Source organism: Balaenoptera acutorostrata, chromosome 7 (assembly GCF_949987535.1).
Source record: "Balaenoptera acutorostrata chromosome 7, mBalAcu1.1, whole genome shotgun sequence".
Classification (NCBI taxonomy): domain Eukaryota; kingdom Metazoa; phylum Chordata; class Mammalia; order Artiodactyla; family Balaenopteridae; genus Balaenoptera; species Balaenoptera acutorostrata.
The window spans coordinates 97807477-97832951 of NC_080070.1; the positions used below are offsets into that span (position 1 = coordinate 97807477).

Sequence of the window (25475 nt, forward strand, 5' to 3'; positions counted from 1 at the left end):
CTGGGAGGATAAAATCTGCATTTTTAAAAATTCAAGGAACATAGCATAAAATTACCTGTGGTAATTCATGCCAAAGGTAAATAACTATGTGATCAAAGAGTGTATCATCTATCTCAAATCCCTCAGGCCGGAGTTTCTATCCATTTCCTAGCAGCCTTTGCACGCATGTTGAGATGAGGAGAACTCCATGGTCTCCTGTGTCAAGAAGGACAAAACGGGATTCTGACCTTGGAAACTTTCATCGCAGATGCAGATGGCGCCGGTGGTGCAGTATCCGTGCCCACTGCAGAGCTTGGGGCAAGCCTCTCCGATGTACACGTGGTCAATTGCCCAGCTTTGCTTCTCCGTTTCTTCGCCCTTCTGGATCCAGCGAAACTGTGTTGCACTGAAAGTCCCACAGAGAGCAGAAGGGATTCAGGAGGCTGTTATTTTCCATGGCTATGTCCAGCATCCAGCCTCTGGGAATGGGGACTACTTCTAAGAAAAGGGCTTCCCAAACTTCTCCCCGAAGCATCCAATTGGTGGAGGTGAGTGAATGTGTACCCCTCACATTCTAGGAGTATACACCCCAAAAGCCCTGAAAATTGTATGTGAATTTCCTATTCTGTTCCATAATAAACCTGTCTATTTTCCCTATAGCGGTGTATCATTTTCAAATCTTTGAGGAAAATCAATGCTGCTCTAGGAAGACTGTGCGCCATTATATTTACCCTGCAGCTTTGCGTAACCCAACCAGCCTGGCACAACCCAGAGGGCACTGATTCTGGGAGGAGCAGCACAGCCCTTGGGAGCACAGAACACTGGGGCAGATACGGTGCCAAGTCCAAGTCTTTGGGCATTTGTGACTCTGGGCCTGTGATTGAGTTTGGTGTGTGCTGCGGTATTTAATCAAAAGAAAATTTGACGTCTATGAATCATTTACAAGCAAGATCCTATTTCTTCTTGGGACATGCAATTGCCATTTAGGGGCATGGGTTGGTGAGAGGAGGGGGAGATGAGGGGAAAGGGTACTAGGGCTGCAACTAAAAGTCTAGCCTCATTTTATCAGTTGCTCTCGCCTCATTGCATGCGCTCTGCAGAGACTGGCAGATGATGCCACAAAGTTTACCTCAGTATGCAACCTACCTGGAGGAGACATGGTCAGGCAGCTGGATGGTGATTCTCTTCCAGCTGGAGCTGTTGACAGCGTTGTAGATGGTGGCTTCGTGGAACTGGAAGGGGGAGCAGCCGATGCTGTTTGAAGAGGAGGGAAGGCATTGGGTCTGAACGAGCTGCCAGGAATCGGACCTGCAGAAACCAAAAAGGCTGCATTAGACAGCTCTTCAGAGAAATATATGACCTGTCTAATGCCAAGGGAATGCTTTAGGGCTGGGTTAAATTAGGACATTTTAATGTGACTTTCCTATTTCCTATACATATTTATAATTACAGATAATAAAAAGAAAAATTGAAAACTACCTCGTATGAGATAGATCCTAACTCTTTACAGGCACATTAATATATTCACAGATGACAGCATAAAATGATGGCAGGAACAGAGTGGCATTCTAGCGACTTCCTCCCACTGATATTGTTACAAGAACTACACCTGGAGTCGATTGACAAAGTTCTCTATCTACCCAGACTTTCTCACTATAATTCATTTTTCAAAGTGGTGGTGAGAGGCAGGCCTGCCAGCACCAACAAGGCAAACTTCCTCTGTCAGACTGATGCTCAGTACTGCTACTATGCTTTAGGAGGTGTGACTCTAGCTAAAGGCATGTTCAGACCTTTCACTGATCTATATTTTTATTAGGGTTGGTTGAGAACAAGCAACGTGAATAAAAGAGCGTTCTACTTTAAGGACAAACGTAGTGTCTTACTTATCTTACAATGTAAAGTTTGTTGGCTGCAGCGTAATATAACATTGATTTTTCTTGGTTTGAAGGGAAAATTTGAAAATAAGATACATGTGTGAATTTTATACAAATGAAATTTTTACATGTATACACAGGAACTGCCACTTTTAATACATAAGAATGCTCCCCTGTAAGCAGCTGCCTTAAAAATAGACAAACATTTGAATTGTATATTCACGTTTGGAGGAAATGTAAAACATTATTTCACAAACCTTGCATCCTTAGTGTACTCCAACATTACGGAATGAAGGTCACCACAAGAAGTGGCTTCACAACCCACCACAATCTAAAACAAGCAAACAATTGATATGTGTCAGGCTAGATTAAATAATACCTCTCATTAATTAGAAATCCCATCTCTCTTCATTATGACTCTGAAAAGTAATCAAGAAGTATTCAGAGAAGCTTTTACAGAGCAGCCTGCCAGGACACCGAGAATACATTCTTTTGAGCTTTGTTAAAGTCATGCCATTTTGCAAGGAGACGAGAATTAAGTTTAAAAAAATACTATTTCTATTTACTAAATTAGTATAACATATTAATCATAAATTTGGGGAAGGTAAATTGGTCAAAAGGAAAGCAGTATTTGAAGAATTAAAGGAAAGAAAGTATCATTGGTTCAAAACATTTTCATTGATATCCTATCTTTGTTGATGCTACCATTAAATGTTTATTTGTAATTAAAAATAGTAATTTTTAATTACTTAATAATTATTCCTAGTCTTTTTCCATTTCCATGTGAATAAAAGCATTCCATATTATGTGCAATTAAATGCTTGAATCATCAATAATGCATAAATGCTAGAAAAATTTGGTGATTCAAATTTAAATTCTAATCATCTACTCAATCAATAAGTCCTATTTCAGCGCTGATACTAGGGAAGGTTAATGCTAAAAACTTCAGACTATACGCTTATTCATAAAACAACCCTGGTTTCAGAGATAGAATACAAAGTATATTCCAATAGCGGAAATGGAAACCAGAACACATACAAATAAAATGCTGTGGTGCTTCACAGGAAGGAGAGATTGAATCTTACTAAGTGGGTTAGAAAATAGTTCATCAGAAGTGGGAGATCTAAATTATTCCAACTACAAAAAGAAAAGATAATTGTGTGACGTGATCGAGGTGCTAATTATCACTATTGTGGCAATCGTATTACAATATATAAATGTATCAAATCAACATGTTGTATACCCTAAATTTACACAATGCTATATGTCAAATATATTTCAATTAAAAAAAAAGAGAAAAGCATTAATCAGGTAAAGTGTACGTGAACTGTCCCTGAAGAATGGGAAGAGTCTGAGAGGTAGAGACAGGCGAAAGACATTTGGGTGGGAAAGCACTGTGGCATGTCTGGAGTGCAGCGTGTGGTGTGTTTTGGTCTAAGTGTAGAGTATGTGGAATATTGGTAGAGGAGGTTGGAAAGATTGGTTGAGCTTGACAGACCATGAGTTGTAGTCAAAGGTGTTTGATCTTAATTTGGTAGGCAGTGGGGAGTCATTAAGGGTTAATGAGCAGTGGAATGATGGGCTCAAAGCTGTGCTTTGTAAGGATCAATCTGACTGTGCTGTTGAAGACAGGTGGGAGTGGAGAGAGATTAGAAAGCAAAGGACTACTCAATGGCCTACTCATTTAATTAGGGCCAGAATAAAAGTGGTAAGAGTGCAAACAGAGGAGAGGGGATGGGTGCCAGGGACACTGGGAATTAGAATTAAAAGGATGTAGTAACTGATTAGATGTGAAAAGTGAAAAGTCAAAGACTAAATTAAAATTTAGAGCCAGTGAATAGGTGACAGGCAGTGCCATCAAGAGAAATAGGAAAATCAGAAAGAGGAGTTGGCATGGGGCAGGAAGATAGGAAGTTCACTGTTAAGACATGTTGAGTTGAGGTGCCAGTAAGACAGAGGTGTAGAAATGTACACAGGCTATTAAAAGTACTGAATTGACTGTTGATGAGCCAGTCAAGGTTGGATATGCAGATTTGGGAGTTGGTCTTAAAGACGTGATATTTGAAGCCAGAGGATGAATGAAGTTTCCAAAGGTGAGAATGTCTGTGAAGAGAGAAGAAAGCCAGGGAGAAGTACTAAGAAATGCTGATATTTACCAGGTTGAGGGAAGAAGAGGAACCAAAAAGGAGACAGACGTAGATATCAAGAAGGTAAGAGGAGAAGCAGCAGAGAACCCAGAAGCCAATAGCAAAGAGAATTTCACGAGCTGGAGAAGACAAGGACAAGAGTGCCAAATAGTACAAAGAAAAGGAAAAATGAGGAATGGGTGAAAGCTGAAAGCTGTTGGATATGGTGTTTAGAAAGTCTATGGTGACTTTATTTTTTTTATTTTTTAAACTTTGTATTTTATATTGGAGTGTAGCCGATTAACAATGTTGTGATAGTTTCAGGCGCACAGCAAAGCAACTCAGCCACACATATACAGGTAACCATTCTATGGTGACTGTAAAAATGCAGATTTAGTGACACTTTATCATTAAATTTCTGGGGACAAGCTTTTTTTTTTTAAGAAACAAATTGACTTGGCTAGAGAAGAAAATTTCAGTCTCTTCAGTTCTGGGTTGATAGAGGCAGCAAAAGAGGAGGTCCCAACCAACTTAATCAAGAAATGCTCTGATGTGAGCCTGGTAGAGGGAAAGCCTTAAGGGACGTGGCTTGGAATTAGGGGTGGTGTAACACTGGACATGACCTTGAGCATCCTTCATGTCACTAAGTTAAAGACAGTCCTGAGGGAGTGGTAGCATTCGGGGGGCTTGCCTCACCCTCCAGTCTCTGAAGGAGAGTTTAATACAGAGCTGAGGAAAACAGAAAATTTGTTTCTTTTTTTTTTTTGTCAACATATCTCTAGGAATTTTTCATTTTGGAAAACTGAAACCCTATACATATTAAGTTCTCATTTTCCCCTTCTCCCAGCTGTGAATACATTTTTATTATACAAATAAGGATTCTTACTATTAATTGTGATTGTAGCACATCTTTTTAAATAAGGGTATTAGAACAACTGATCTGTCTCTTTAAAATGATCTAGTAATAAACTGCATTTCTGTAATGCCCCTTTTTAGTGTGTTCTGCAGTGAGAAAGACATTAATTGATATTGCTTTATCTTTCTCTCTAATTGTCTATTAATTACCTTCTATGCCTTCCCTTCCATTCTTCTATATGAATAAAATATGCCTTTATAAGAAGTGAGAGTCCTTTTCAAATCTTTGAGGATTTGGGAAGTTCCAATTGGGCTAATGTACAGGTTCATTTTTGGAAGTCAGAGACAAAAGAAAAATGGAAAGACATAATGAAAAAGGATAGATAAGGAAGTAAAGTGGCTTGATGTATGAAATAGGCATAAAGAGAAAGTGGTAGAGAAATGGAGGAGAGAGACAGACAGAGAGGGACAGAGACAAAGAAACTAATAGACAGATGTGCCTATTTGAGCTTTTTATTTCCAAGTTTGGAAAAGTGAACTCAAGATTACATATCTGAGATACAATACAGTTACATTTCTTGCTATGTCCCAAAATACTTAGATTTTAACCTGTGTTCAAATAATCCTACAAGACAAAGGTCTTTGTGAAAGATAACTTCTTTTACTCATAAGATAAAGTCTCTTTTAATGAATGAAATCACTCATTTCCTTGGAGTTGTTCAAATAAGGATTCTCTCTATACTCCCTCCCCCAAATGTAATGCCAGACTCTGGAAGAGCCGCTTCCCCTTACTTTAAACTGCATCATGTATCCTGGCTGTATAATGAGTTCTCTGGAGGAGAGTGCATTGTGAGTCTTGTCCTTCTTTTTATTTGGCCAGTAGAGGTGGAAGGATGGATTGCCACAGAATCCTGCTGTCCTCACTGCATTAGGGTAAAAACTCCAGTTTTCTTCATGGGAAGTGCCTTCTGTTAAGGTAAATTGGAAGCAATATGGCATGTTATTCTCTTGAATTAATTGGGTTAGTGTTGAACTACTTGAATGTCTATGCTCTAGCTCTTTATTTACCCTTTAAGATTGACTTTTATTTTATTTAATTGGTATAATATATAAATCCAAGATGAGAAATCACATCTAGAAAAGATTATTAAATGCTAGAACAATGATTACTCAACTTTTAAAATGTAATTGCTAGACTGGTAACTTTCACCACTGCAAAATTTTTCCTGGTACACTTTCAAACCATACAATGTGTATCTCTGCACAGAAATTCCTAAAGAAACGGAAATTATTTTGGGCTACTGAAATTTCAAATTATACTTAGAGCGAGACATTTTGTCTTTAATGATTGTCTTTAAGATTTATTAGACATTGTCTTTAAGATTTATTAAAGTCTTAGTTGACATTTCAACATGAATTCTTAGTTGTCATTTCAACAAGCAGCCAACCTTGAAGATGTATAAACTATTGGGCAAAATAATAGCTAACATTCGTTGATCAGCAAATACGTGCTAGGAACTCATCTAAAGGCTTTTCATATAGTAACTCATGTAAAGACATAAGCAGACAAAAGACTCACAGGAAAGATTGTTCAATGTCTTGTTTCTTACCATCATCAAAAGTGTCGACCAGTTGACTGGGATTGATTTCCGCTCCGCCAATCAGAATGTTGTCTAGTGCCCACTGAGCACGCTCTACCCCGGAGACCACAAGTCCATTGCTGATCACAAAAGGCTGCCACCAGCGAAGTCGAGTTGTGTTGGTGAGGGCATCCTCGGGGAGAAGGATGTAGTCGTGTCTGACAGAAATGTATTTCTGATAATCCATCTCATGGAGCAAAGTCCAAGTAATTCCTATAAAGCAAATACACCAACAAAGTAACATATCTGGAAAAAACACCACAAACCACCAGTATACTGCAGTTACCGTAAATTTCCCACAGAAATCTTCAGCCAGATAATGAGAACTGATTTCACTGACTTTAATGTAAGTGTTCCCCACTTGCACATATTGTTTCAAAATGAGGCTGATGATACAAGGGGAAGGGTATTTAGAAATACTTGGCCACAAATAGAAACACTTAAGTAAAAATTATATACTTTCTGCTTCTAAAATTTTGTTCTCGATTCCTATATGCATTATTTCTCATAAATAGAAACACCCATGTTTTGCATGTTTCTGGACAAGAACGCCTAGTATTTTTAAATATAGCTATTATAATTCTATGCAATTTGTGATTTGTTGGACGAATATGAAGCTTCTGTCATCAACTGATAAGAGAGTAGGTGGAATGTTTACATTACTTAAGAAAACACTTTTTGAATACCCTAAAATACTTTAGGGTCATCTATTTATCTGCCAGTTATTAAGAATGACACCTATCTGCTAAAGCTGATTTTCTAAAGACCTCATGGTACTACTGGCCTGGTTTCAGCTACTTCAAAATAATGAAACAGAATCTTGTTAAAATAGTGTGTGACAGACTCAAGAATTGACTATCATTTTTCACAACTAATGACGTTTTCTTGTAGCTCTTCTATAGCATTTATTACATGCTTGTTCACACAAAAGCTTTTTAGAACACTTTAAAATGTTTTTAAAATTATCTTTTACTTGGAAGACCCAGCAAAAATTTATTTCTTAATTGTATCATTTATAATCAAGCTTCAAAGCATAGTGATTATTTTCTTTATTCATAAAGCTTGTAGTTTATTTTTTTTAATGTGATTTCTCTCTTGTCCCTTTTTGGGTAGATTTTGTATAACACAGAAGTCACACATATGTAGAACGTGTAATGCAACTAAGGTCTGTAGCTTTCTCTTTGTGGCTTTCACTATTTGCACTGCCAGGTCAGCAAAGCTTTGCACGGACTTTGCTGAGGGGCACTGGATGGAATGTGGCAATCTGCTCCAGGGCGTGGCTTTCACCCCCAAAACGTGCCTCCATCGGTAGAGTAGTCCAACAGCACGCCTTCCTTCCGGCAGATGGGCCGATGGCAGGAGGTCATGTTATTCTCACTACCGATGCGCCCCCAGTATTGCAGGAATCTGAACGTAAGCACATATCATCCGTCAGAACAGTTAATTAGAACAAATCGTCTACTCAAGTCCTGGATAACAGCTTCTTCCACACATGCGTTCTGGTTCGGGGGCCAATTTGCTAAGTTGTGACAAAAATAATAAAAATTTGACTTACTTTGCCCCTCTGAGATCTAAATCTTGGGTAATAGCTTGTCTCACTGTGGATCCTCCAAAATAGAGTGCAGTGTCCTCTGCAAGAATCCCACACTCAGTACAAGTACTTCCACCTTCCAAGGACATCCATAAATCAGGCTTGATTTCTTCACTGTCAAAGCGTTCCTTCAGGAAAGTCTGGAAAAAATTAAGTGGCATGTGTTTAAAAATAACAAGTTTAAAGAATAATTATGGAATAGTCAAGACAATACAGAATTACATCTTGGACTTGAAAAAAAGATATTAAAAGAAACCCAACAGGATACGTCCACAGTATTCTTTTCCATCATATACTGAAGATCATTTAAACTGCTTAAATAATGTTTAATAATTGGAATTTAAAATCTAGAATCTTAAAATAAAACAATTGTAAAGTTGAGTATAGTAATACTCCTACTGGTAAAACGTTACTTAAGCATGTACTCTCGAAATATACTTACTTGTTTATATATTATATAAAAATACTTTCGTACTTTATTATGATTCTATGAAACATGAACAAAAATTGAAAATTTAAAGGAGTAAGATAAAATAAAACAGATGTTTTAGCACTTTTCCCCCCAATATTTCCTGATTGATTGTCTTGTTCTCCCTGGGAGTACGTGCCCCCCACCAATTGGAGACTGATTTAGGAATCCAGAACCCTTAAACCTAATACATATTTTTAAAGTTTCCATACAAAGGATTTATTTACTGGGGGCCCCAAAGAATGTGGTTATAAATTATTAGTCTCACTCTTAAGTTGGTTCTTGATGCACGGTCTGCAATGAGAGTACATGCTTCCTTCAGGGGCTTTAACATTACCTTCAGAGTGTGAGTCAAGTAGCAGTTTGGCCCAGAGTATCCCGGATCGCAGATGCACTGTTCCTTTAAGCAGTCCCCATGGCCTCTGCAGTTGTCCAAGCATTCAGGGCCCAGGTAGAAATTGTCAATTGCCCACTGCGTATCTGAGTGCTTCTGATAGAACCTAAACCTTACTGGACTATTGGCAACACAAGAGCAAAGGAGTGAAGAACAAAAGCTAACTTTACTCAGGTCCGTTTTCCTGTGCGTATATTCAGTAGTCAAGAGAAAAAACATTTAAATCTTTCTGACAAGATGAAATGGGTTAATAAAAGACGTTTTCAGAGTATCACTATCTTTCTAGAAATGGAAGTTTAAAGCCAATTCAATTTACACTTTAAAATACGTGAGTAAACTTGTAAAAAAAAACCCCACCAAAACCACAGTGGAATCTCTATTTCAAGCCCAAGGAACATTTAAAAATGCAAATCCGTAACTATCATAAATCAGGTGGCTTATGAACTGGAGTCCAGTGGCTGCGACACAATTTCGATTCATTAATCGTATTCCTGAAATTGTACAGAAGGTGAATCAATCCTTTGACAGAGCCTTGTCGGCATACACACGGCCCTCAGGTGGTTGGGAAACAGCAACTTCTGAATGCCCCAAAGATAATGAATATTCCCAGAGTAACTGTGCTAATTAGAAAACAATTTTGAAAGGGTTATATATTAAAGGAAAATTTCCCTGAGATTTCAATTTCATCATTGCACTTTTCTGTCTTCTGGGGAAAATACAAGCCTCATAATTAACCTTATATTAAAATATGTCACCCTATTTTGGTGGAAAGAGTTCACAGTGCATGAGGGAACATTCTGGGACAATGTGAATGCTCTGTATCTTGTTTCATGTGGTGGTGACACGGGTTATACAATGGGAAGAACTCACTGTGAGGAACAACTAAAATGTGTTCATTTTACTGAATGTAAATTATACCTCATTATAAAAAAGAGAGTGAAGACAGGAGGGGGAAAGGAGGAAATGAGGTTGTGGTGGCTCCCCAGCATATACTTCAGCCCAGATGAGTCATATGAGAGAATCACCGTAATATAATGCCCCTCACTACTGACGGAGCCAGGAACGGGCATTCCTGAACTGATTTGTACCAATGGGATGCAAGGAGGCACTTGCTCCAGCTCTGTTAGAAAGAAAAGCGACTCTCTCTCTCTCTCCCATTGGACACAGGTAAGGATGCACTGTGCTCCAGCTTTCTGGAAGTCATCTATGTTCACGAGGGGAACCAGCCTGAAGATTGAGTGTGACATCCATGTGTGGACAGTGGAGCGAAGAGTAAGAGAGTAAGAAATAACAATGGCCTTGAAGACACTGTTGAGCTTGTCAATCAACCAATCCTAGAGTCCACTTATCTTTGGGTTTTTTTCATTATAGATATAATACATTTCATCTTCAATTGAGCCAAATTTAATTTTAATTTGAATGGAGTTTTCTGTTACCTGCAGCTGAAAGTATCCTGATTGTTTTCTAGCATGTTAATTGACTAAGCCCTTTAGATTTGTAGCAGAAAACTGTGAGTGGTCATGTAATAAATGATCTCTAAGGGACTTTTTTTTTTTTTTTGCCATGTGTAAGCACCTTATTCAAAGACTCTATATGTTCTGGTCATATATCCTAAGTCTGTTTCACAAGAAGGTTCTTCATTTAGCCAGAAACTGTGATTCATATGGTGGAAGTATACCTGTCATCTTCTTTAATGTATCTTTTCCCTTAATTTTATAGTTGAAGGGAAATTTTTAAAAAATATATATATACATTTATTTATTTGGCTGCACCAGGTCTTAGTTGCAGCATGTGGCATCTTTGGAAATTTTTTGTAATTGCCTAAATTAACTTATCCACATACTTTTCAAAAAACAGTTTAATCATCTTGGCTCACTACTGCTCCAGGCTAATTACTTTTCACTGCAGGTGCAGAACATAATGCTTTGATAAGAAAAAAAATGAAACCTACCTACAAACTACATTTGTACAAATAGCATGAAGAGTTAGGATTTGTACAAATAGCATGATGAGTTAGGTTTTGTTCTTGGCTCTGTCTATCATGGATTGACAAGGCAGTAATGTGGAAAGCATATGATGTACAGTGGACCACAATTTACAAGGTCCATAAAGTAGCATACATGTTTTCAACTGGATCCAAGGCCATCACTATTGCTCTGTCCCCATTTTCAGACACTGAGGTATGGAAAATGGAAGGGCCTGTCAAGGCCTATCTTGACAAGTCTGAGGATTACAATTTGAGGTCTCCTTAAATTAGCTCATCATGGAGGTCACCAGTTAGAGAACCTTTAGAGTTAGGGAGGAAGACTGCATTTTATCCACAATTACACAATACTTTCAGGCTGACCACAGTGTCCCTAAACCTACTTCTAGTGCTTAGAACTAGGCTTTATTTAATTTTCTACTTACTTTCCGACTAAACTTTCAGGAAGTGGGTAGGTGATCCTTTTCCACCCTTTAGTTGGAAAGAATACAGATGGTTGAGAAACACTTCCAGAGCATTTTGGGTCTGCAGGTAAGCACTGAGGGACCAGATAATTCCAGCTCACACCAAAGTCAGTAGAGTACTGCACATGAATTTGATTCTGGGTGACTTTTTCAGATACTTTACATCCAACAGAGATCTAACAAACGGAAATACAAGATTATTAAGGTATTAAAACCATATTACATGTTTCTGCTCTAAAGACTTGGTAGCAAGAAAGTTGCTGATCACTTGACAGACAACCACATCTGTCCTGTATTCTCAGGTTCATTATTTGCTCTGCTGATAGACGGCGGAGTTGACATGGTTGCCCAAGGTGACAAATTATAGAAAGTGCCACATATATTGTGCAGGGAGTTTGGAGAGAAGCTGAAATCTGTGCTTCTGCCATGGCTGGCTGATTGCCTTGGTAGGCCTGGGCCTACTCTTACAAATTGTTGTTTGTTGTGCTAATGTTCTGGCACTTCTGTTTGGCAGAATGCTCGACCAAGAAGGATTACTAACAGCTTTACCAAGTTTACTGTTTTGTTATACAATTTATGACTCTCAATAAATCACTTTCAACTACAAGTAAGATGCAATGAAGTAATTACAGAAGGTACTTTCAACCCTAACCCCATAATGCAACTGCTAATACAGTGGGATTGAGGTAGACAGAATAAATTGATTGAAATAAAATCTTGGCCAAAATTGATGTTGGCATTAATGCTAATCATGCCTTTGTTTTCTATAATTTTCTTTCTCCAGAAACCCTGAAATGCTTTTGTAAAGAACGTAGGTATAAAAAAAAAAAGTAGGTATAACCGCAATAGCTTTAATCTTCTCTTAAAGGAAAAAAATTGCCTAAATCATATAATGATTTAAACTCAGGGAACTGAAATCAGTATCCCACATTTTATTTATCAATATTTTGCTCTATCAGTATTTAATCCCAGACAGAAACACATTTACTCTTATGTAAGTTTCATCTTGAAATAGTTCAAAAATAAAATACTTTTAGTCATTAAGTTATATATAGTTGGGATGTATTGATATATTATCTTAATATTAAATTTCATTTTTCAAAGTATGTATCAAGTCAGTAAAATATTGTATGATCATTGTCTCCACAATTTTTTTCATTTTTATATTGCTGGTGTATGGCTATTTATGTAATTGAGGTCACCACATTTTCACCTTGAATTGCATGATCCAGCCTTCAGTGGGGGTCAGGTCCTGGGTCACTGCATACACTTCTCTTCCATCGTGACTACCACAAATCATGACACCATCAGGGGAGTCACAGAATCTTTCTACTGTACAATCATCATGGAACAGCCAGTGCTCATTTACTTAAACAAAGAAAAACAAAAATTTTATGACAGATGTATGACAAAAATACTTCGAAACAAATTTTCACTTTAGGCAAGATCTAGAATTATTTTAAGTAGAAATCTCTCTATATGTATAACTGATTCACTTTGTTATAAAGCAGATGCTAACACACTATTGTAAGGCAATTATACTTCAATAAAGATGTTAGAGAAAAAAAAAAAAAAAAGAAATCTCTCTTATTACATACCACCCATAGACAAAACACTAATGTAAGCACATCGTTTTAGGAACATGGATACTGAGAGATTGAGATATATCAAGTATCCAATACTAGCGAAGTCTACATTTAGAAAGAAAGAGTGTATTATTGTATGTGTTACAGATGAAAAGCAAAGGAAAATGTATACCCATTTCTTTTTCTGACAGGTGTTTAACTTTTTAGGCAGAATCTAAAGAAGGAGGAAGATTTTTAGTAACATGATAGCCAAGTGAGTTAGCTATTTCTACTCAAATTTTGGTAGTATCTTCTGGGCAATTAAAAAAATTGTAATAGTAAAACTCATAGAACCAGAGAGTAGAATAGTGGAAGGGGAAATGTGGACTTGTCAGTCAAAGGGCACAAAGTTTCAGTAATGCAAGGCGAATAAGTTCAGGAGATCTACTGTACAACGTGGGGCCTATAGTTAACAATTCTGCATTTCATACTTAAAAATTTGCTATGAGAGATCTTAATGTTAAGTGCTCTTACCATAACAGAAAAATCAATATTAAAAAAGAGGGGGGGCAGGAGGAAACTTTTGGAGGTGATTGATAAATTATGGCCTTTATTGTGGTGACGGTTTCATGGGTGAACACTTATCTCCAAACTCATCAAATTGTATACATTAAATATCTAAAGCTTTTTGTACATCAATTACACCTCAATAAAGTGATTTTTTTAAAAAAGCTTCTAGAAGTCCAAGGAAAATTTAAGCAGCAAGGTTATGATCTGATCAGTGCAGAATAATCCTATTGTCCCTCTCTCTCTCACACACACACACACACACACACACACACATGTGCATGCGCGTGTGCACACATTCGTGTCCGTCACAATTCCCTTTCCCTTTCAGAAGAGGTGTTTTAACATAATGATTTTATCCCAGAAAGGTTAGAAATTAAACATATCTGTAAATTTCATCTAATTCATGATACACTTTGATTTCATAGGTCCAACGTTTCTCTGGCAGTTTCCTGGTTAGCTCCAGCATTCACAGTGAAGATGAATGGGTGCAACTGGAGGCTTGGGTTACTGTGCAAATCACAGAGTTAGCTGGCCTCAGAAGAGTCAGAGAAGAGACCAAACAATTTAATTGGAATTGAGCCTTTACTAGTGTTGTGTCTTTTTGATTTTGTCTGAGCATAACATATGTCTGTAGAACAAGCAGTTTATCTTCAGGACTCAAATGGCTACCACAATGCCATTATCTGTTAAGTTTTCATTCCATGGGATTTGGAGCTACATTTAGTCCTACAGTACAGATACAGGACTCAAGAATCAAAAGGCACAGAAATTTGAATTCCAATAAGAATACCCTGAGTTTATTCTGGGGTACATATTTTATTTTATGCTAGAACTCTGCAATCCTGATGAAAAAGGGCTTACATTAATCAGCTAACACCAATCTCTTCCACAATATCATAAACTACTTACATAAGTAGATATTACACTTTCTAGGAGCACTGTCTTTGCAAGACAAGCAGGAGCTTAATTGTACATCACAAATTAGTCTAAAGTAAAAATCCCTATTTTAGGTACTTGAAAAATACCTATTTGCTTTTATTCGTACAGAAGTTGTACTTCAATTATTGTCTGATCATAAACTCACTTATGTAAACCATTACATAGGGAAAAATAAATGAGTACTTTAGCAAAGTTCTGAATCAGATCTATGTAAGTCTTCTCAATAACCTTCTTGAAAGAGTAAGACTACTTGGTAGTGGTGAAGAACATTTTAAGCTTTTTCTATTTAAAAGGGTGATTTTTATTAAATATCTGCAGTGATACCACTGTGCCATGTGAAATACTAATAAATGAATTAATAAGAATAATTAATCTAAATATTCAATGTTAAAATGATAAAAATTATAACAGAATACTATACAGCTATTAAAATTATATTTTCAAAGATACTTAAGGACAAGAGGAAATGGTAAGGATTTAATTCTAAATGAAAAAAGCAGGCTACGAATATGTATAATTTAAGATTATAATTTTGTTAAAAATACGATTATATAGAGGCATAGAAAAAAAAGACTCTAAGAAAAATATCAAAATATTGATGATGGTTATCCTCTGGGTGATTTTCATTTTCATCTTCATGATTTTCTGTCTTTTCTTAATTTCACACTTTGAACATGTGTTGCTTTTAAAATAAAACACTAGTAATTAATAATTAAGTATTTTCAGTTATTAAAATTCCTCCCATTTCAACTGTCTTCGGCATAGATTTCATTCCTCCAGAAGGTTCTTATCAGTCTTATTATGGTACAATACAACCAGGTTGCCCTTTCTATGCAGGAGGCTAGTGCAGAGTTGGATATGGCACAGTCCCACTGTCTGATGAGTCTATAGTGGTACAGTACATCTATTCGATAGCACTTGCAGTGTTGATGCGATATGTGTAATTAAACATCACTACTTCGCCTGAAGATACCACGTTTTATGTAGTATAACCCAGTACGTGGCATGACAAAGCCATATCCTTAATACATGACACCACTTAAAAAAAGGTGACCAGAATAGTGTCACGAAATGAAAAGAAGTCGTTAAAAATAAGAACAGCATGGAGAGATCCTTGACAGTTCACTGGGACACTGTGATACTCCTATCAGGAATGAAGAATAGCAAGCATGACCTTGGACACTTCTGAAAACATGAAATACCACCACAAACGCGTCTGACATGCAGCAAAACAAAACACTTGTCCTTGGAGAATAAAACAAATGTCCAGAAAATGTTGGCTTTCTAACCAAAATAAAAAACAAGAAACATAGAAATGAAAATTTTTAAAAAGAAAATTACCCTGTTAATGAAATTATTGAATGCTATTTATTAAAACAAACTTGCTGGCTTGACCAAAAGAAAAGATTTAGTTACAATGTAAACCAGGAAGGTTGAGAGAAGCAAAAGGGTGACACCCTTTTCACTGTTTCTGTACCACTTGAGAATCTGTAAAAGGTTCCACATTCCACTTTTTGGAAAAGACCCAAATGGATTTTCATTTAGCATCAGTGAAAAATTTACCTGCAGTTTTGTCCTCCATAAACATGTCGAAAGCAATTCTTCCCACAGGGCCAGCGTCCGAGGGTGAACGCTCGTGCTGGGGCACTGGGGCGCTGCTGAAGGTGTCCAGCATGACGGTCCTCTGGTCGGCAGACCCTGAGATGAGGACATTGTCAATGGCCCAGTCGTTCTGGTCCAGGCCGTCGTGTCTCGGCTGCCACCAGCGGAAACGAGTAGCAATCTCTTTAGCATCAGAGGGGAGAAGGATATTCACGAATCTGAAGAAAATGATGGTTGGGGTGGGGGGGAAAGTCTTGTCAAATGTCTCATGCGAGGAAGGGATGTGCAACCAGAGATAAGATATTCCATGTCACATGGGGGATGAGGAGAGGACGTTAGCTAAAATCGTTTTTAAAAACCACGATAAACTGTCTTAATTTTACGAAGTCTCACAAATCACTAAATTGGGGAAACAGAATGTGAACAAATTCAAGCATCCTGGAACTACCCCCTTGCTCTAACTGTCCCTGGGCAGGCCTGAGAGGGACCCTACAGTTTTCTGCTTGCCTAGAGACCCTCCAGATCGGTAGGCATAGGGTATATGCACTTTGGTAGACATAAACCAATACTGACTTTTCTTCTGCCACTCAGGGGTTGGTTTCATCTGTTTCCTTCCCCTGCCACCTTGATTTTATTCCACTCCCATGTGTACCAGAAATTTGCTTGGAATTTGGGCACTAGATTGTGGCAGGACATTTGGGTTCTCAGCATGAGAGTACCGGGATGTATGTAATGACTTCATCACTTGCCTGGTTTGACATCGACTTTATGCTTTATTGAAAACATTATACTGAGAAATGCTGAGTGAGAACCATGGGCTAGCAAGCCGAGCAGGCTGCCCCTGACTCAGTCACCAAAGACAGACATGGAAACACATGGCTCCAGCCTCCAACATGAATCTTAACCAGCTACAAATAAGGTCGGAAACACCCCTTAATCACAATGATGCATTTAAACCCCAGGAAGATATCAAATCCCTTCGAAATGATATTCACAACTCATAAAGTCTGTTGGGGAAAATAATTTCCTGAGGTTTACTCTCCCATAAAGTCTCATCTTTTTATCCATGCTAATCTACCTCCCTTTACATTCCAGGGCTGCCTCTTCGTGTTAGCACTGCAGTTCATCCTCGGAAGACCCCTTAAGCTGAGGGCTTCAATATGACCCCTGGGTTTTCGTCTTTCACATGGAAGAGGTTTTGTTATTTTAGTTTTGCCTACACACTATCTCCTTGTTGATTTTATGTTCCCTTCTTCTTCTCTCTTTGATGTCTTCCTTGAAGTATAATGACCAGAAGAGTAGGAAGTGTTCCAGATGAGGAGCAATCAAAATCCATTCAAGGCTAGGATGTTATCAGTTGGATTTCCAGTACTTGGATTTTAAATACTTTTTAAAAAATATTTATTTATTTATTTTATTTATTTGGCTGCTCTGGGTCTTAGTCACGGCATGCAGGATCTTTAGTTGCAGCATGTGGACTCTTTTTTTTGACACCAATTGTACTTGAACATTTGTTATTTATTTACTTATTTATTTTTGGCTGTGTTGGGTCTTCGTTTCTGTGCGAGGGCTTTCTCTAGTTGCGGCAAGCGGGGGCCACTCTTCATCGCGGTGCGTGGGCCTCTCACTATCGCGGCCTCTCTTGCTGTGCAGCACAGGCTCCAGACGCGCAAGCTCAGTAGTTGTGGCTCATGGGCCTAGTTGCTCCGCGGCATGTGGGATCTTCCCAGACCAGGGCTCGAACCCGTGCCCCCTGCATTAGCAGGCAGATTCTCAACCACTGCACCACCAGGGAAGCCCCGACATGTGGACTCTTAGTTATGGCATGTGGGATCTAGTTCCCTGACCAGGGATCGAACCTGGGCCCCCTGCATTGGGAGTGCAGAGTCTTAGCCACTGGACCACCAGCGAGGTCCCTTAAATACTATTTTTGATTATGTCCCTCATTTTGTGCACCTTTTGGGCCATGATAACTCAATGGATCTTGGTCTTAGGGAAGGGAAGTGTAGATTGTGAATCCCAGACCCTCACCTGTGTAGTAACTGGCAGTTTGGAGACCATGAGTCTTTACGTAAATAATCTTTTCCAAAGTTCATTTCCTCATGCATCTCAGTTTTGAAGCTCACCTGTGCCCCTCCCTTCCCTCTTTTTTTGTATGCTCACCTTGTAAGATCTTTCTATAATTTTTCTCCTTTGAATTGGCATGTTCAATTAACATTTTTAAAAGTATTAAATAATATCAGAAATCTATCCGTTCCTGGAGGGACACACAATCACACTTCTTTATCCAGAGCAACAATCTTTTATCTTCATTTCTCTTTCCTGATTAATCCTTGACCACATTTTAAAAACCTTTGGAGTGGAAATTTATCCAAGGCTGCTGAAAAGTGTAAATAAATTATGACCACTGTTCCTACCTTGGTGAATTTGTTTCTCCTTCAGAGAACTAAAGTGGATTAGACAGTTATGCTTTTACCCTACAGAAACATAACTTCCTTCTCCCTGTATATTATGCTGTTAAAGTGTTCAGGAACTCATATGTGAGAGTCATTATAACTTTCTCCATAAACAGTTTACTTGCCTTGCCTACTATCTCCTACTAATAGGTGAGTACATTTTTTTGCACTATTACACTGTGTACCACTTAGTTTCTATCTGGAATCCTTTATTGGTGTCCAACTTTAATGCAAGTGCAGTATTTAAAACTTTTGCTTATGGCAGAGACTCCTGGCATTTCCTCAATTGTCATATTCCCCATTCTCCCTTCATATTAGGAGCCTATCTTTTCAGCGAGGCGAATAATCACCCAGAATAAAGACACCATGTCCAGACTGCCTTGCATCTGGGTGTGTCTCTGTGACTAAGTTCTGGCTATTAGAATGTGAAAGGAAGTGTGGACAACTGTTAGGAAGTGTCCTTAAAGAGAGACAGCACACTGCTCTTGCCCCATCCTCCTGCCTGCAGGCTGGAATGTGGGTCCTCTCAGACCATGAGATGCAGGTCAAGCGTTGAGTGTGGCAGAAGTACCAGGCAGAAGGAACCTGGGTCTCTGGTCCTGGTGGAGCCGCTGTAGCAGCTCTGGGTTACCTCCTTCTGGATCTAACTTACATAAGAGAGGAAAAAACACCTTTTAAGTTATTTTAGGTTTTCTGTAATTCACAGCTGAACATATTCTTGACTGATACGTTGAATTTAAATGATCATTTACAAGATTCTTGATTGCTTTTATTTTACATAATTTTTAGCTTGTACCTGGTTTGCCATGCACTGAGGGATTATCTATGTTTCTCCTTTTATTTATTCTGTTTCTTGACTGGGCTGCAATCACTCCTCCCCTCCTCTCCTTTCTCCTCCCCTCCCCTCTGCTCTGCTCTCCTCCAACCTTCTCTCCTTCTCTCTTTCTCTCCTATATCACCTTCCTCTTCCCTATTCTCCTCCTCCTACTTTAATAAATATGCTCTTTCCCTTTTTAACAACCTTTGGACTTTTCTAATCAGCCACAATTGTTTTTTGCCCTTCAAGAGTATATTCTTAAAAATGACCCATACATTGTGTTTCGTCAGGGTTTTTCAATAAGGAATTTAAAAACAGGCTCTAGGCTTCTTAAGGATATTTACATTTTGTGTTTATTTTCTAGCCCCCAATTCTCTAAAATGGAGTGACCACTATATAAACAAACAAATAAATTAGTTTTCTGTTTCCACTTTCCCAAAATGCTGTTGAAATTAATTATCATATATTCATTAATTTATACGAGCTTTTACAGTGGGTCTATTCATTATTGGCATTGTGATTGTGTATTTTATCTTATTTGCGGATTCACAAACTAGCTTTTTTTGTAATAAAAACCCCAAACCAGCTGCTTATCTAGCTCAGAAACCTTGTCTTCGTGTTGGTCTCAGAGGCATCCTCTACTGGTGAGTGTGGTCCAGGTCCCCTGTGGTCCCTGTGATGGATTGCTGGCAGGCCTTACCAAGCATCTTTGCTCAACACACTAGTTATAAGAGATAAAATAGAATACAAACCCAGGTTTACTGTACTGGTCATAGAAGATTTCCATTAGCAGGTTCCAGGTAATGCCTCCATTGACAGAATATTCCAAGAGAACACCTTGGTTACGGTTGTTTGGTGTGATCAGGCATCCATACATGAAGTAAAACTGGATAAACTCAGAATTAGTGAGGTTTAGATCCACTGTGACCAACAGCCGACTGCAACCCTAAGGAAAAGAAGCAGAGTGCAACAACACGGTGATACGGAATCGTCATTACACGTTCTAGGTATTCTCTGGCTTCCATCCTTTCTTTTGCAATACAAGTCACACAGTATTGCAATACTGATTTTCTTATCTCTCCTATTATACTAACTCCTAGTATGGCCTTTAGCACACAGTAGGTACACAGCAAATATATGCTGAACTTTGAAATTTCAGTATTAGAATTTACTTACAAAGGGCAATGTATTCTAAAGAGATTCTCTTCTATTTTCTTCTAAGCAATAGGAGAGCTGAAATTAAAGTAACTATTCTATATTTTTATTAAATTATTTCTAGCTATTTAGAGGTATCTTTTAGATTTTTAAAAAGGCATCAGCTATTAACAAAATATTACACTGAGATGACTATTTTAATATGAAATTTAAAACTGATGTCCAAAAATGTAATACAACTTAATTATAATTAGCGATATTAGTTGTAAGCTTTTTAAACTTTTATAGTTGATTTTAATGTTTTCTATATTAATTCATTAACATAGTCATTTCTTAGTTGAACCTATGAAGAAAACTAGGCCTCTTAGAGTTCCATCTAAGCTAGGAGGAGTACTGTGAACACTGCATTCTTAATCACTGTTGATGATTATAAAAATCCAACATAATGTATGTCCTCTTGCTACTCTTGGGCTAAAGTACTGGTATACTTCATTGGCGCAAACGTAAACTCTAAGGTAGGACGTGCTAGGGCAGTAAAGAACTGAGAGTGAATTTGTAATTTTTAAAAATTAAATTGCCTGTAAAGGGTATTTAATTATAGTATTGGAGAAATTCTACTTTTAAACAAGTCATCTTGGGCAGCAATGCATAATGACTATAAAATTTCTCAAAGCAATTTTCTAACATTGCTGCTATCATTCACAAAATAATCTGCTATAAATACACATGTCTAGTAATTACTAACAATTACTCTTTCTTGGATAATTTACATAAGGGATTAATTATTGTTAATAAATTCAGGAAACTGAAGCTCATTTTCCAGATTTTTGGCTCCCTAAATCCCAACTCTGTTGCAAGCTCAGGAATTTTCAATTAGAGCATCATTCAGGTGGAAGACCCTCACACATTGTGCAAGCTCTCTATCCCAGGGTGGAAATTCATTTAAGTCCTTTTTAAATGTGTACTTAAATATGCCTGTGCTGACACTACCCTGCATAATTAAATTGTCGCAACTGATTTGTGATAGGAAAGTGTTGAAAATAATTAGCATTTTCTGATTTGTAGAAAGTTGTGAGTTCACATCAGGGTTGTGCACATTTAGAGTGTCTAACTCTGCATCTTGATTTGCCAATTAAACTTCAAAAGAGACTCGATTTTTGGGGGGGGGGAACTCAGAGGATGCAGAAATGAATAAACAGCAGCCAAACACTAACCCCACTGAAATGGAGAGCCATTCCCGAAGCCACAGCTCCACACACAGTACTTAATTTCCCTCCATTCACAGTCAGCCAGTTCTGGTTGGATGGGGCCCGATTGAAGTTGTCTTTGAGTTGGGTTGGAAGGGAGGTCTGGGGTTCATCACAGTACAGGCCACCCCACTGCTCGTCACAGCTGGGAGTGGAGAAAGAGAAAAGAAAAGTCAACATCAAAGCCCCTGCAAGTGTTCTCTCAAATTAGCAAAGCCAACTCCTTTTCCTAGTCCAAGATGATGAAAGGTTAGTTATCTTCACAGAGCTTGCTGGAATTCACCTGCTCCCCTTAACAGTGCTTTAGGTTAGAAATAAGCTGTGAATTAACTGCCTCTAGGCTTTCCTAAAGTAGCGACTTGGGCTTACAGGTGGAGAGAGAAGCAATTTGAAAGAATTTACTAAAGCCCTGTCCCTGCATGACACAGCTCTGGATGGCTGATAAGTAATTGCAGCTACCAAAATAAACTGGTTGGTCCTAATAATTTATGAAACTGGTCTTTTTAATAGAGGCTTTGAGCCAATCAGGAATCCAAGAGGCCGTGTTCCAAACAGCAGAGGGTACTTTGGATAGCATCTGCCATCTTTGACCACAGAAGTGAATTCCCTGTTCAATGTTGGAGGAAATATGAATATAGGACTGGGAGGCTCCAGGATCTCAGAGGTCATGCTGGATATGGGCTAGAATCATTAATCAAAGGAAAGACTCCCCAGGTGTACAGGGATTAGTGGAGAAGGAACTGAATTCTCTATCAGCATTTTCATTCATAGTACCCCATCGAACAGCAGAGTCTTTGAAAATAAAGCACAGAGCGCCGTAGTACACAACACACACACACACACACACACTCTCTCTCTCTCTTTATTTAGATCCTTGCAAAGATACTAAGGCTCTCTGAGTAAAATTGTAGGTCTCTCCATCAAATACACCTGGCAAATTGATCAGGCATTTATATACTTCCTTATGCAAATACCACAGGAATACCATTCAAACCACATAAGGCATATCACTACATACATTCAGACCTAAGTGAGAAAAATACTTATGATGTATTATTTTCAGTCAGAACATATTGAATTCCTGAAATTCTTCTAATGTCTTTTTCAAGGCTCAGGTGTACCACAGAAACATAGAAGAAAATAAAACAAGTCAATTATAACTCAGCCTTCTCCCTACAAGATAGCTATTGTTCAGTTCCTAATCTCTAAGCAAGAACAAAGATAGCCATAAACTCCATAGTTAGCTCAAGGTCAGATTTCAGGAAAAATGTATCAATATAAGCTAAGGCAGCTTGGAAGTGATTAAAAAACCAGCTTCGGAAAAATCTCCTGGCCGGAATGTGAGTCAGGAACTTTCTGTAAAAGGAAGAAAAAAAACTACTTACACACAGTTTCCTTGGATGCACCTTCCATGGCCACTGCACATATCTGTGCAGCCATCCCCGATATAGACATTATCTATTGCCCACGTCTGCTGCTTGTCAAAAGGAGCTGGTTGATGCCAACGGAAACGAGTGGCTTGGGACCTTTGAAGAAAAAGAGAATTATAATGAAGGATGTGGTGGACAAGAGAACGTGTTCTGGTACGTTTGAACAAGTGCATGGAGGAGTGTTACACAAATGCATGTACATCCTCACTTGTGTTCCGAAAAATGTATTCATTATGGCCAATTCTTTGCCAAACTTTGATTAAGAAAACCAAACCAAACTGAACTGCAATAGCTTGAGAACATACTGGGTTGGCTGAAAAGTTCATTCGTCTTTTTCCGTAAGATGGCTCTAGTACCGCTTAGTTGTCTTTAACTTCATTTGAAACAATTTTGTTAGATTGTACTGTGACAGCTGTCGTATCAGCGTGGCAGAAGGTAGTGGAACAAAACGGTGACTACGTTGTTCAATAAAGTTCTTGGTGAAAATAAAAAAACGTGTCTTTTATTTTTACTTAAAAGCTGAAGGGAATTTTTGGCCAACCCAATATTTTAGGCCAATGCGCTTTCTGAGCCTTGTAAAAACAGACTAAAACAGATACTAAAACTAATGCTAAAATCAGTAGCCTCATGGGACCAGTGAGCCCTGAATTTTGTGTGGAAATCATTGCGGAGGGACAACAGGGCTGCTGCCAAGTTGTATTTGCATTTTAGGAAAAGATGTTTGTCCTTGAGCAGCCATAACCCTTCTGCATTTGAGTCGGGGAGAGGATTTCAACTCCTACGTGCTCCCTAAGGCCAGACCCTTTTGTGCAGGAGGCACACTGGTCAGCATTTATGAGGAATTCTCACAATGAGAGCCTTAGGAAGACTGGGGGTGTATATCAGAAGGATCAGTGAAACCCTAGATAAGATAATTGGACAGAGAAGAGAGAGGATAGTAAGACCAGACTTATTTTACATTGATTTAAATGCAATGTAAATAAAACCCAAACAGAGCTTCTCCCATTCTGGAGAATATATATTTGCTCATTTGCACAGCTTGGGGGAGAGTCTTGTTCATAAGGACAAATAAACTTATGTGCTTAGGGACACTAGATGGCAGTAAAATCCAAACAATGCCTGAGGCTCAAGTGAGCTTGAACATTCAAAGACCTTGGAGGAAATAATTAGCCAAAGTAACTCTTGTTTTATGGATTTATATACTTTTCTCATTAAGAGATATGCTAACCACTTGACTGAAAGATACCTGTTTTAGGCAGGACCAAAGACCAAATACCAGCAAGGATTTAAAATTTTCCAATTGAACACATTTATATTAAGTTTAGAAAATAGAAAAGAAACAACAGAACTCAAATCTTCACTCTGAAAATAAATCATTCAGTTTGATATTTGTTTACTGAGCATCTATGCACTCATTTCTCCATAACCTGTCTTGCTCGCCAGCTCCCATCTGTTCATCTCAGCAGAGAAACGTCTACCTAATACCCTCCTGTCACTTCCTATTGCATTTAACTTCAATCCCAAGCTCCTCCTTGGCCCACAAGGCTCTGCCAGAGCTGAGCCCTCTCCTCTAGTCCTTCAGCCTCACTTCTGGAGCCCTGCTCCTCCTCTCAGCTCCTGAAGCTCCTCAAACTCTTTCCTGCCTTCTGCTGGCATGTTTTTCCTTTCTGCCTGGTTAACCTCTGTGTGTCCTTCAGGTCTCAGAGGAAATGTGAGGTCCTCATAGAGAAATATTCTTTCAGATCCCTTTAAAAACTACATTTCTTCCATAGCAAATGGTTCTTTTCTTTTCACAGTATTTATCACATCTGTAGTCATATATTTATTGGCATATGTATTTCTTAAACGTCTGTCTCTTCCTCAGAAAAGTTGTAAGGGAGCAGGGTTAATCTCTTTTTGTTTAACATTATACACTCAGTGTACAGCACCTAGCCCTTAGTAGGTGCTCTAAGGTGCAGGGAGCTGGTATTCTCAGAGTAAGTAATATGGAGATGCCCCCGCTGTGGTTGTGTAACTCAGTGCTCTGCTCACCAGTTAATTTTTAATGACTAAGTTTATTAATAGCTATGCCTGTTACATGCAGCAACATCTCATAAATAACATAGTGGAATATCATATTTTCCATAGCACATCATTACTTGGATTTTAATAACAAGTCAACACTTAAACATATTTATTCTGTCTTTTAGACTATATGTTTCTGAAGGGCAGGAAATATCTCTGTATTCCTTCAAGGAATATTGTTTTATATCTTCAGTGTGCATAGATAGTGGGCAAGTAATAAGATTTCCTTGTTCCCCTAATATTTTATATATGCT

The 25475-nt window shown here is 38.2% G+C and overlaps 1 protein-coding gene across 3 annotated transcripts in view; it reads right to left on the reverse strand.

Annotated features, from left to right (window-relative positions):
- RELN (reelin) overlaps positions 1–25475 on the reverse strand; it is a 529785-nt gene that overhangs the window by 15612 nt on the left and 488698 nt on the right. For all 3 annotated transcript variants that reach the window (XM_007177312.2, XM_057550217.1, XM_057550216.1), the window contains exons 47-60: positions 23113–23253; positions 21695–21872; positions 20078–20271; positions 16014–16270; positions 12590–12744; positions 11338–11552; positions 8872–9049; positions 8030–8205; positions 7775–7881; positions 6445–6687; positions 5627–5802; positions 2111–2184; positions 1126–1287; positions 228–385 (exon numbers count right to left, since the gene is read on the reverse strand). In XM_007177312.2, the coding sequence (XP_007177374.2) occupies positions 228–385; positions 1126–1287; positions 2111–2184; positions 5627–5802; positions 6445–6687; positions 7775–7881; positions 8030–8205; positions 8872–9049; positions 11338–11552; positions 12590–12744; positions 16014–16270; positions 20078–20271; positions 21695–21872; positions 23113–23253 (2414 nt within the window). The remainder of the gene's footprint in view (positions 1–227; positions 386–1125; positions 1288–2110; positions 2185–5626; positions 5803–6444; positions 6688–7774; positions 7882–8029; positions 8206–8871; positions 9050–11337; positions 11553–12589; positions 12745–16013; positions 16271–20077; positions 20272–21694; positions 21873–23112; positions 23254–25475) is intronic.